Source organism: Eleutherodactylus coqui, chromosome 2 (genome assembly GCF_035609145.1).
Source record: "Eleutherodactylus coqui strain aEleCoq1 chromosome 2, aEleCoq1.hap1, whole genome shotgun sequence".
NCBI classification, from domain to species: Eukaryota; Metazoa; Chordata; class Amphibia; order Anura; family Eleutherodactylidae; genus Eleutherodactylus; species Eleutherodactylus coqui.
This window is the reverse complement of record NC_089838.1, coordinates 120,424,309-120,437,077: the sequence shown is the minus strand read 5'-3', so window position 1 is coordinate 120,437,077 and position 12,769 is coordinate 120,424,309. Positions and strand designations below refer to the sequence as shown.

Below are 12,769 nucleotides of genomic sequence, written 5' to 3'. Positions count from 1 at the left end.
CAAATACGCTAAGCATATTAAAAAGGAACTAACACCTATCTGTTTTATTTGCTACAAGTAATTGTATGACAAAAACATTCAGAAAATATATACCGTATATACTCCAGTATAAGCCAACTTTTTCAGCACAATTTTTTGTGCTGAAAAAGCCCTGCTCGGCTTATATTCGAGTCAGGGAAGGGTTAAAAAAAAACAAAAACTCCATACTTACCCCCCAGTCGGCGTCTGTGTCCACGGCGGCAGTGCGGAAAGCTGCTTCAATTTCTTTGTTCCAGGTGGTGGTGTGGCAAGCTGCTGGAATCCTCCCCGATGTCATCCCACGCCGTCCTCTCTGCTCGGCTCTGTCATCTCCCGCCATCAGGCTGTGATTGGCTGTGAATGATCGAGCGCCGGCTGTGATTGGCCGGCTCTTGATCCAATGACAGCACTTACTTCCACAGCGCTGACGGCGGGGAATTTGAAAGCCGAGGAGGGAGATGACAGCGGGGAGAATTCTAAAGCAGCTTACATGCACTCGATCATTCACAGCCAATCACAGCCTGATGGTGGGGGATGACAGAGCCAAGCAGAAAGGATGGAGGGGGACGACAGCGGAGAGGATCCCAGCAGCTTTCCGCACCACCCTCAGGAACACAAAAATTAAAGCAGCTTTCCGCACCACCGCCAGGGACACAGACGCTGACTTGGAGTTGACTATGGAGGTTTTTTGTTTTTTTTTACCCAGTATAGCTCGGCTTATACTCGAGCCAATAAGTTTTACCAGTTTCTTGTGGTAAATCATATTGACTCACCTTATACTCTGGTCGGCTAATATTCGAGTATATACAGTAATTAAATTTATCTGTAGAATTTTGTGGGTCAGATATTTGCCAAAAGAGTGACCAGGTTAACATTTAAAAACATTTGTGCACATTTTTGGTGAATTTGAGGAATAAATATACAGAAAGAAAAAAATATAATAGTAACGTTTGGATCCATATGGCAGCAAAAACCCCACATAAACCCGCTGTATCGCCCATTTATAAAAGTACTCCCAACTGCATAATTTTTCGTTAATTTGTTTTACTTTGGACATATACAGAATTTCTCATAATGAAACCCAAGAAGTTTCTAATGAGATTGCAAGCTCTTATTGGCAGGAGCCTCTCTCCTTTTGTTTCGTTATATGTTCATTTGATTTGATAACTTGTCATTTTACTTGTGTTACTTTTCTGATTGTAAAGTGCTGCAGATTATGCTGGTACTATATAAATAACGATTATTAATAATAAGAAGAACCAATTAAGCCGTATCTATGCATATCAATTGCCATTATTATATATTCCAAATTCATATTACTCTTAAAATGAATTACTATTTGACACCCATCAATCAATATTGTCATCATCGACAAACAACTTTGTAACTCATATTTGCAAACTGTCAGCATCAACTGAGTTATGCATTTTTGGAAGATTTGATGTTGACATCTGTCATTGTTACTGTAAACACGAACTGTCCCTCATTATAATTAATCAATTTTTCCACTTATAGTTTTTGTTCCTTCAATCATCACTGTCACATATCAGTTACAAAGGATTCTTATTACAACCATGCCTGACACCTTATAGTTTATGACTAACTCATAAAGCTAATAATTTTGCCTATGTGTGTGTATGTATGTGTATATATAACCTGGGGGTTACTCACTTATTGGACTGCCGTCTTCGCTGGGTGGGTACCATGTGCATAAATGCTTTAGGGACCCAGATCTTTTGAACATCTGGCTTCCACCAGCCTTATTTCACATAACAGCAAACATCTTGTGGGACATACACAATCTCAGGGTCCCATCACTATCCCCCACCCAGGGTGTCTACAGGGCATCCTCCTCTGTCAGACCTATGTGATGGGTCGAGACGGGTCTGCACCAGACCTTAGGTTTCCAAGTCCTGATACTGCTGCTGCAGCCTCTCTCTCTCTCTCTGGCTAGCAAACAGCTTCCCCCCCCCCCCCCGAGTGTGTCAGGAACTGATACTTTTATCTTACTTCCTGTCACACCCACAGGTGTTCTGTCTCATCTTTAGCAACTGAATCCCTCTAAAAATAGCATTTGCAATGATGATCAATAAGGCTCAAGAGCAAACACTTAAGGTAGCATGTGTAAAATTAGAAAAAAAACATGTTTTTCTCAAAACCAACTGTATATGACATGCTCACATCTATATAGCCCACAAAACCTTTGTATCATAACAAAAGATGACAAGACCAAAAACCCGGTGTACAGAACTATGCTGACATAACATATTGCAGTTATATTTACCTTTCACTATTTCAACTTTTTATGTTTCAATATACAGCAAAACACAGATTAGATTAAAAAAATACAAATTCCACGCGGATGAAGTCGTGGGTAACAAGCTAGTAGATATTATAAATTAGTTACTAACTTTGTCAGACAGTGTATTGAATATACAGTCTGTAACAAAATACCCATAGTTCAAAACCATACAAAAGTGGAAAAAACCAAAGGCACCTTAAAGTGAATGTCCACTTATTCTCATCATGTCAATTTTAGCTTCAAAATGTTATGCTCATTCATAATTTCTTTATATATTTTTATAGCAGTCACAGCTCCAAATCTGCAGTTTAGAGATAGATGGAAAAGATAATATTCTGGCTAATTTCAGCCACCATTATAATGAGCTTAGCAGAATATGGTATGCTGCTAGTATTGAGTTCAATGTATCGAAATATGCAGCAAGCTCCTAAATTCCCTCTAGGGGTAGCTGCAAATAGACAGCAAATCTATCTCTGTGCATGGTTTATCTAAGGCAGTGTTTCCAAAATCCAGTCCTCAAGACACCCCAACAGGTCATCGTTTCAGGATTTCCTCAGTATTGCACAGGTGATGTAATTATTGTCAGTGCCTCAGAAATTGCCACAGCTGTTCTTACTATAGGATATCCTAAAAAGAGGATCCGTTGGGGGTCCTAAGAACTGGAGTTGCGAAATACTGATCTACAAGATATTCTTTATGCAATTCACAGTACAGAATAAAACAGAATATCATGCAAAAAAGATTGCCAGACATGAAGATAGAAGAAGAGAAAAGAGATGAGAGCAGAGACGTGATTGTGTATACTTGTATGCAAGAGACAGCTAACCAAAAGACAGCTCTCCATAGCCGAGAAATTATTTTTCCCACTTTTTGAGAAGACAGAATAATAGCTCTAGAAACAAAATTAACTTAAAAACTCAAATATTGTGTAGATCAGGCAAACAGATGCTTTAACCCTGGAACTCCAAAGGTTTTTGAATCACATAGAACCCAATGTGAGTGTTTTGGACTCACAGTTAATTCTGAGCACTATATTGCGCATTTCTTAACTACTTGTTACTTTCTCTTATTTCATAATTAAGTGGTTAGGAATATCATCAACAAACATTATATGTTATTCTTGAAACTCTTTATTATAAACCTCTCTTCTTACACAATGTATTGAAATTAGTGTTATTGAATAATACTGCACTGATAACTTTAAACATTTTTGCCAATTCCTTGTAACTGAAGAGTTCACAGCACACATTATTCTTACATTTATTCTATACAGTTTTTTGCATACATGCTATGTTTGCTAGGAAGAAATTCCTTTGATATGAAAGTCTTGTTTTTGATGCACTGTGCCAACCAGTGTTAGCCCATTATTTAGCAAGTGGTCAGCGAGTTCCATTGATGTAAAGAAATTGTCCATGGTAATATTTCAATGGGTGCCAAAGTACCCTATTGCCAATTAATTCATCAATTTGAAATCAATATTTATTCCCCTCACATTGCCTTCTTTGCTTAAGTAGGGTAAACCTTTCAGTAGCTAAAAGTAACTGTAATCACATATCTATAAGTTATTTATTCCATATTTTGCTGGCTTTGAATTCATGTACTGGTGAAGGCAACAGGAACCAATTGTTCATCAGTAGTCAGATTTACACTTAAAAGATAGTACTTTTAATGTTCAATACATTTTTTATTGAGAATCAGCAGGATTGACACAACAGTGAATCAATATAATCTGCAGGTACAAGACATTTTACTGCGTCACCAAAAACCTTACATAGACTATGTTTGTAATACCCATTCAAATACTGCAATTCTCTAAGTTCAAATAATGATCTAACTAGAAATACAATTGAAAAGCAGTGGGACAAGAAAAAAAGAAGGAAGGGAGGAATATAGAGTGGAAACTGACTTGGAAGTTGGGAGAAAGGAGAAAGAAAAAGGGGAGTAAGAATTAGTCTGCTCAATTAACTTTATACCCTTAGGTAATTGTGTTAAGCCTAACCAAAATGCATTAAATTCGAATAAAATCTTCTTCGTGAACCTGGGAACAGGAACCTAATTGTAACAATTTGATCTGTCAAAGTTATTTTCTCGGGCTTATCAAGGGACATGATTCACTAATTTGAAGAATTGCGGCCAAGGACTCCACGTTTGCACAAACTGACTTACTCTCTCATTCCTAATTGCAAATATTTTCTCATACCCGTAATGTTCTGAGAGAAGTTGTGTTATTTCGTTCAGAGAAGGGATCTGTTGTGATTTCCTCGCTAGAAGTAGTTTTATCGAAAGAAAGCCATGAGATACCAACTTTCTATATTTGATGGGAATGTTATCTATCTCTATCAGAAGAATGGCTAATTCTGGCTTTGGAGGGACTCTGGTTTTTCTGGACTCTTAAGATTGGGATCTACTTTCGACCCAAGTAGCAAGTTCCTCAGGAATTTATTTTCTATTGCACTCTGTTCAATATTTGGCCAACTAATCCCTTCCTGGGGTATACACCAAGCTCTAAACTGAAAGATTACATTTGCTTTGTAGTAAGCTTCTAAGATAGGGACCCCCATTCCTCCATCTTTTTCTGAGATTATACATAATGGCTGCAGCAACTCTAGGTTTCTTATTTCCCCACTCAAATGTCATCAGTTGTTTTTGCAGACTTTTAAGTAGTTTGGTAGGGCATTTAAGTGCAATTGTTAGAAAAAATTTTAAGAATTTTTCGGAGAACCATCATCTTATAAATCACTATTCTCCCTAACCAGGAAAATTATGTTTTGTTGTAGTCTTCAAGATTTCTCTGTGCCCTTTCCATCAAGGAAACTACATTTAAATCCATTGTATTTTTTATTGGGGAAGAAATTGTTACACCTAAGTACTGGGTATCTTTCAAGTCCCATCCATACGGAAATTCTTTTTTAATTTGAAGCATAAGCTTTGGGGGGATATTAATACTTAATATTTTTGACTTCGATGAGTTGCTTTTATAATAAGAAATTTTCCCAAAAGAATGAAGAAGTTCAGATACTGCTCTGAGAGACTCTAGAGGGGAAGTTAACATTAAAACTATGTCATCCGCAAAAATTCCAATTTTATGATGCCTGGATGCTAGGCGGACACCTCTTATGTTGTTCTTTATGAGAATAGCTTCTGCTAAGGGTTCCATTGTCAGAACAAATAGAGTGGGTGACAGCGGGCAACCTTGCCTTGTCCCGTTTGTTATCCTAAAGGAATTGGAGATAACTCCATTAATAAGGACCCGAGCAGAAGGGGCACCATAAAGAGCTTGCATAGCTCCCAAAATTTTATCCTCAAAACCCATCTTCCCCAACACTGAGAACGCGTAACTCCCATTAATCCTGTCAAATGCCTTCTCTGCGTCCAAAGTAAGAAGCAGAGAAGGCGTCCAAGAGACCTCCAGCTCATTCATAATGTCTATTAATCGTCTAGTTGCGTCCGCTGATTGCCGCCCTTTAACAAAACCTGTTTGGTCACTATGTATAAGGTCAGGGACTATTCCAATGAGTCTCAGAGCTAGAATTTTTGCATAAAATTTTGTATCACTATTTAGTAATGATATTGGCCTAAAATTTGCTGGAGAAGATGTATCTTTGCCAGGTTTGGGGATTGTAACGATGTTTGCTTGTAGCATTTCTGGGGGAAGAGAGCCTTTCAGCATTGCTTCATTAAATAGATTTCTCATATGGGTCACTAGTTGGTTTTTGTAGATTTTAAAGTATTCATTTGTGAACCCATCTGGACCTGGGGCTTTGTACTTCTTAGACTTGTCTATAATTTGCAGAACGTCCTGGGAAGTTATAGGAGAGTTCAGAGTTTCTAAATGTTCTTCTTTAAGTGTTGGGAGATGGATGAAGGACAAGAAATTACTCATGTCTTCTTTAGTAGGTTGTGAGAGGGAAGGATCCCTTTTAAGATTGTATAGGGACTCATAAAATTCTCTAAATACTTCAGCTATAGCTGTTGGGTTAGATAACTTATTTCCTGAAACTGGGTCAACTATAAAAGGGATTTTTGCTTTGATTCTTTCCTGTTTGACTCTGTTTGCCATTAGACATGCACATTTATTATTACTAGTATAATAGTTAGTTTTAAGAGATTTTAAGTTTTTTCATGTTCGTCTAAGAGGATATTATGTATTTTAAGTCTAGTCTACATAAGAGAGTCATGGAGAGAGGGAGTTGGGGTGAATTGCATTGATCTTTCCAGTACCGCTAATTAAGCTAGGGTGTTTTTGAGAAGTTTGTTCTTTTCCCTCTTATATATGGAGCCCTGTTGTATCATTAAACCTCTGATAACAGATTTATAGGCATTCCATAATGTGAACGACATGAGAGTTGTTAAGTTAGAAATATTCCTCTAGCGCATCTTTGACAATCTTTGGTCATCTTGGGAGTTTCATCAAGAAGGTGTTATTCCTCCAGCACCCAAAAGTTGGAACCTGGTGACCCACCCTTAACTTGAGTAAGATTGGGCTGTGATCTGACCAAGATCACTCCAATTTTTGCATATAACATTTTTCCAAGAACAGGGAAATCCACCAGAAACATGTCAATTATGGAAAACGTTTAATGACGACATGAGTAAAATGAATACTCTCTTGAGTTTCCATTTTGGCATCTAAAAGTGTCAAACAATTCTGCTTTGTGGATCCAGGAGGATAGGGTTGAGCCTCTACTTCTACCAGCATGACTAGAACCTAAAGTGGCATCTGCTATGAGATTAAAGTCCCCAAACACTATCAAATTTCCTTGCTGTACTTTCTTTATTTTCCTCATCACCCTGGCCAGGAAACTTAATTGTCTCGAATTCGAAGCGTATATATTGACCAGAGTCATGAGGAAGCCTTCTATCTTGCAAACTGAAATCAAGAGTCTACCATCTCCGTCTGACACCCTGCGTTACTAGCTGAAAGTTCACTGAGCTCTTAATAGCAATTAGAACACCCGCCTTCTTCTTAGGAGCATTAGCTGTGAATATCCTTGAGAACTTGGGGTGTGAAATAGAGGGTGCTCTGTCTTTGGCGAAGTGAGTCTCTTGAGCGCAAAGAATGTCCGTTTTAGACAAAATAGCCTCTCTCCACATAGCAGATCTCTTAAAAGGTGAATTAAGTCCCTTGACATTTAAGGATAGTAGGTTCAACTCCATTTATGGTGAAAGTTTATCGCTTGTGGGAACAATGAGAGAATCTTACTTGTGCTTTCAAAGTGATCAGAACTCTTTTGGTAGACCAGCATAACAATATTGAGGGTATTTTGCAGACTTATCCAAAAATAGTTCAACATAGAAAAGGTAGAAAAAACTTTCCATAGCAGGGTAATCAACCTCTTTAAAATAGGGTAATTACAACAAAAATGAACCCTTCTGGACTTGGGCCTAACAGAGACCCAAAACTGAAAGGTCAAATCGGGGGTGTACAAAGTTCAGCCTGCTGTGGATGAATTAGTAACATTTAGCAGAAGCGACACAGCTAGAACCGTAACTTGATACCAGGAGAGAGACAGTTCTCAACAAAAGGTTGTCGGTTTTCTGTTTGGTTTATTAGATTGCTTGTGGGACCAATCTTTGGTTATTTACGGAGGAGTTTTTTCCATTTCTCCAGTAAGGATTTACCTTCATCAAAGGAAGTGATGACACTGACATTACCTTCCCTGTTAATGATGAGCTTGGTTGGAAAGCCCCACTTGTATAAGATTTTTTGTTCTCTCAAAATAGCTGTGATGGCAGAGAATTTTCTGCGTGCAGCCATGGCGGATTGTGAGAAATCGGAGAATAGTTTGATGTTATCAAAAGGAGGAGGGAGATCTGTACGATTCCTGCATATTTTCATCATTTCCTCCTTAATATGATAGAAATGTACTCTGGCAATAACATCTCTAGGGGCTCTGTCTGGAACATTCTTAGGTTTTGGAAGCCTGTGAATTCTGTACAGAATGAGTTCCTCTGGTTTGGAGTTTGGGAGTAGAGCTTCCATAAGGTCTTGAGCATATTTATTAAGATCTTCTGGTCTCCTTGACTCTGTTATGCCTTTGAATTTGATATAATTATGTTGGTTACGATCCTCTAGATCCACCATTTTGCATTTCAAGGTTTCAAAATCTTTCTTCAATTTGTAATGAGCATCAATCAGCTCGTTGTGAGAGCTTGTTATTTCACAGGTCTTGCTCTCAAGATGGTCAACTCTATCACCCAGATATGATATAGCAGAGCTGACTTTAGTGTTGAATTCTATGAGGTCCCTTTTCAATGAACCTCTCAGTGCCAGCACCATGTCTCTTATTAAAAAAACTCAGATGCAGCCTGGCTGGAGCACTCTATGTTTAATATAGGGTCTAAAGTTTCTCCATCTTCTAGCCAGGATTGACTAGTGTTATTATGCATAGGCAGCTCTTTTCTGGGCTTCCTCTTTTCTGGTCTCTCTCTTTGGGAGATTGCTGTTCCTTCCTCATCACACAACAACTGTGGGGGAGAAGATGGTGACAGGCTGCTGCAGCCCTCCCCCTCCCTTTCTGTGCTGTGATGGGCCAGGCTGTCTTTAACTTGTTCCTGCATCTCCAGTGATGGCTGCCCACTGGGTGAGAGCTGAGGGTGCCTAATGTGCTGTGTCTGGTGAGGGGCGGAGGGCAAGGAGAAGCCCGCTTACCAGTTCTTACAGGTGCAGGATCCTCCATTTTCTTCTCCTCCTTGCTGCCACACGCTGGATAGAAGTCAGTCAGACGCTTAGGACCTGACTTCCCTGGCTTCCTCTGTGACATGGCTGTGGCCAGGAACCTCTCCGGCACTTCCACAGAAGAAATTGTGAGTAACTCGTGTTGCTGTGAGTTGCTGCAGCAGGTTAGGCAGAAGAGCTATCTAACTCACATCCACCATTAAGTCCATGCAGGCCACGCCAAAAGATAGTACTTTTGAAGATTGTGATTTATCTGCTCCCATTTTTCACAAAGAGGCACACATTCATCTGTAGCCCTTTGAACACTTTTTGACAACTTGTCATCAAATCTCAAAAAATTCATTAGGTCTTCAAATCTTCCCTTACTCATCACAGGACAGAAAATTGGTGGACCATATTTCTTGCTCCACAGAATACAGACATTTGAGAAATTGCTTTTTATGTGACCTGCAGTGATTAGCAGTCCAATCAAAGCTCAAATTTCAACTGAATCTTATTTTTGCCACCCGAACGATTAATTTTTTTCTTTATAAATTCTCTCTGCTTCCAAATTTGTGTATAAGACACTTTTTTCAATAATATCACTTGGGATGTAAAAATTAAAAGCACCTACTGGACTCTCCAATATATTCAAAAGTAGCAGCTTTACACATTTGTTTTGTAACTTGATAATATGGTGTCTTCTCATTTTACAGGCGCTGGTGGATTTCTGCTCCATGGAAAGCCATCTTTCCCTACATAGCAGGCATTTTCAGCAGCCAGCAGTGCAGTGCTGTTACCTTCCAGATCATCATGGATATTTTCAGCACTTTGGTTGTCTGGGAATTCACTCACAGCATTCACATGATCATCTAAACTGTCATTTGGCTCAGGATCGAATTTGTCATTGCTGAACTGCATGTCATTGGTCTCTTCTTCCACAAGCACAGAAATTATTTCTGCGTCACTCAGTTTTCTTTTCAGCATGCTGAAACACTAGGAAAAATTATGAATGCAGAAGTTTTTTCTCCAACTACTGCTATCTGGCAACTTGTGCTCGACATAGTTCTCACAATTGTTGTGGGGTCTACTCAAAACCACAGTGATACATTTCCTGCCATCCACAGCAAAAAAAGAAGGTGGCAAGAATAAGTGACCCAGAAAATAGCTTGTGAGTCTGTCAGACTCCTCTTATGTGTCTGTGTAATAAAATTAAGTAAAAGCATTTATCTAGTTCACGCATAATGTAGTAAAAAATGTTAAATCGTGTTATACATGGAACAACATGATGGAGGAATAGTGAAGGAGATATTACACAAAGCAAAAAAGAAGGCCGAATGCCCACGGATGGATTATCGCTGCAGAAATCGCGGTCAGACACCTGCCATGATTTCTGCAGCAATGTCCATTCATAGACATGCTATGTAAAATGATTCTTCCCTGCCCACAAGCAGAAATCAGCTGCTCACGGGTGGAAAATCGTAGCATGTTCTAATTTGTGCCAAAAAACACACAGATGGCTTCCATTGTAGTCAATGGAAGCCATCCGTTCCTTGATACTCCGCACTGTGGGCACAGCGGAAGTATTGCAGGAATCTGCGTCATACCCCAGCGCTGGCGCATCATGCTCTGCTCTGCACCGCACATGCGCACCGGCCCACCGGCCGCCACTCTCGTGGCGGATCCGGACAGGTGAGTATAGGGTCTCTGGGCGTACCTGGTCTGATTCCGCTGCGAGATTTCGCAGTTGGAATCTGACCCGGCCGTGGGCATGAGGCCTAAATGCAGTTTTATTTTGGCTTTCTATTATTAATACTACTGTATTGTTATTATTATTATGTTGTTATTGTTGTATAGTACCATATTCCTATAAACTACCCTTGAACTTCAGTATACAGATTTCTTTTCTGTGTTAATGTGGAAAGGCATAAATATTCTAATAGGCATTTTGTACTGGCATCTAACATAGTGGTAAATAAATGAGATACTTTATTCACAGATGTGTTTGTGCAAAACTTAAAATAAAGAGGAATGTTGCAACATAATAAATCAGGATTCTGTCCAGAGTTTACTATATGCAGATGGCGTGCAAGATATATATATGACTCATACCAGTACATCTAAGAATTAATGTCACCAAACATATTTATAGCAAATTTTGTATACTAAGCCTTTCATTGACATTTGCATTAATCTTATTTGGAGGCTGCTGCCTTAGTTCTGTGCTGACATTTCATGTTATCTTTTATTCTGACATATATAGAGCTATCTTTTCAATAAACAATTACATGGTTCTTCTATACAATGTACAGCATTTTAAGGATACATTGTCCTGGAGCAAAAAAGCTGCAGAGTTTCTGCAGCAAAAAAGTCTTCAGCAAATTCCACAGCATTTCTGCATCAAAACAGAGTCAAAATCTGAACCATTGGTGCAGATTTTGACTTGAAATCAGCTGTATGTCCAAAGCTGATTTGGACGGATACAGCACTCCATTCACCTCCCAATTCTTTGAGGAAGTAGCATCACCTGCCCAGCAGTGTTGCACTCACTACAGGCCGTCAGGTATTGGGTAATAGGGCTGCACAAAAAATTGGGATCTGGAGGGAGTACTGTATCTGCCAAAATCAGTTGCATATACGCAGTTGATTTCAAGTCAAAATCCACACGAATGGTGTGGATTTTGACTCTGTTTTGGATGCAGAAATGCTGTGAAATTTGCTGTGATATTTTCCACTGCAAAGATTCCGCAGCATTTCTGCCCTTTGGAAATGTACCTTAAATGTTCCTTATCTTTGAGCAATGAAGCAACTAGAATAGGTATAAAATATTTTCACACTTACAATTACGTGAATATTTCTGTCATCAGCCTTCATATTGAAAAAAGAGCCCGATTTCATGTAAGAAAAGAAAAAGTACACATTTCAATCGGTAAAGTTATGTTGTGTATTTAATCTTTAGCACATTACATAATAGTATTTCTCAACAATACAGTTGCAATAAAAATTATTTAACCCTCACTGCAAACTGTCAAATTTACAAACTTTCAGCTGTTTGCAAGAAAAAAAACCAATAAAAATGTAAATAGCTCATCATAACTAATATAACAAGTGTTTTTCCACATTCAACCCAAAATGCCACTTTTAATGAGTACTGCAGTCTCAAGCCCGTGGAAAGAATCCCACGTAAAAGCACACATTTAAAAATCAAGTGTTTATCCCAAGCACACCTGATGCAACTAATCAAGGACTTAATTAGTTGCTTCAGGTATGTTTGAGATAAAACCCATCAAATATCTGGCCTGGCTCACGTTTTGTTGATTTTAACATTTCACTGCATGTTAGAAATAAGGCCAAGTCAAAAGAGGGTCTAAAAAGTTAAAATAAGTGATAATTGCCTTATGCAAACAAGGAAAAGGATACAGAGATATCAAAGGTACTGAATGTTCCAAGAGATACAGTTGGAACCATGGTTTGTAAGTAGAGATGAGCGAGCACCAAAATGCTCGGGTGCTCGTTACTCGAGTCGAACTTTCAGTGATGCTCAAGAGTTCGTTTCGAGTAACGAACCCCATTGAAGTCAATGGGCGACTCGAGCATTTTTGTATATGACTGGTGCTCCGCTAAGGTTTTCATTTGTGAAAATCTTAGCAAATCACCAAAGTCATGTAAAAAACACAGAAATGGATAGGGCAGGCGAGGAGCAACATGCAGGGCTGCATTTCGGGCTCCGAGGTCTCACTATTAAACCACAATAGTGGCAAGAGTGAGACCCCCCCCCCCCACACACACAC

General features: G+C 39.0%; 1 protein-coding gene across 1 annotated transcript in view; it reads right to left on the bottom strand.

The window, feature by feature from the left end:
• The window catches only part of LOC136610023 (dynein axonemal heavy chain 3-like), a 1,175,415-nt gene that overhangs the window by 530,847 nt on the left and 631,799 nt on the right, over nt 1-12,769 (bottom strand). Inside the window, exons 41-45 of the mRNA XM_066589293.1 lie at nt 11,820-11,846; nt 9,779-9,974; nt 7,943-8,581; nt 5,432-6,289; nt 4,487-4,584 (exon numbers count right to left, since the gene is read on the bottom strand). Of these exons, the coding sequence (XP_066445390.1) occupies nt 4,487-4,584; nt 5,432-6,289; nt 7,943-8,581; nt 9,779-9,974; nt 11,820-11,846 (1,818 nt within the window). The remainder of the gene's footprint in view (nt 1-4,486; nt 4,585-5,431; nt 6,290-7,942; nt 8,582-9,778; nt 9,975-11,819; nt 11,847-12,769) is intronic.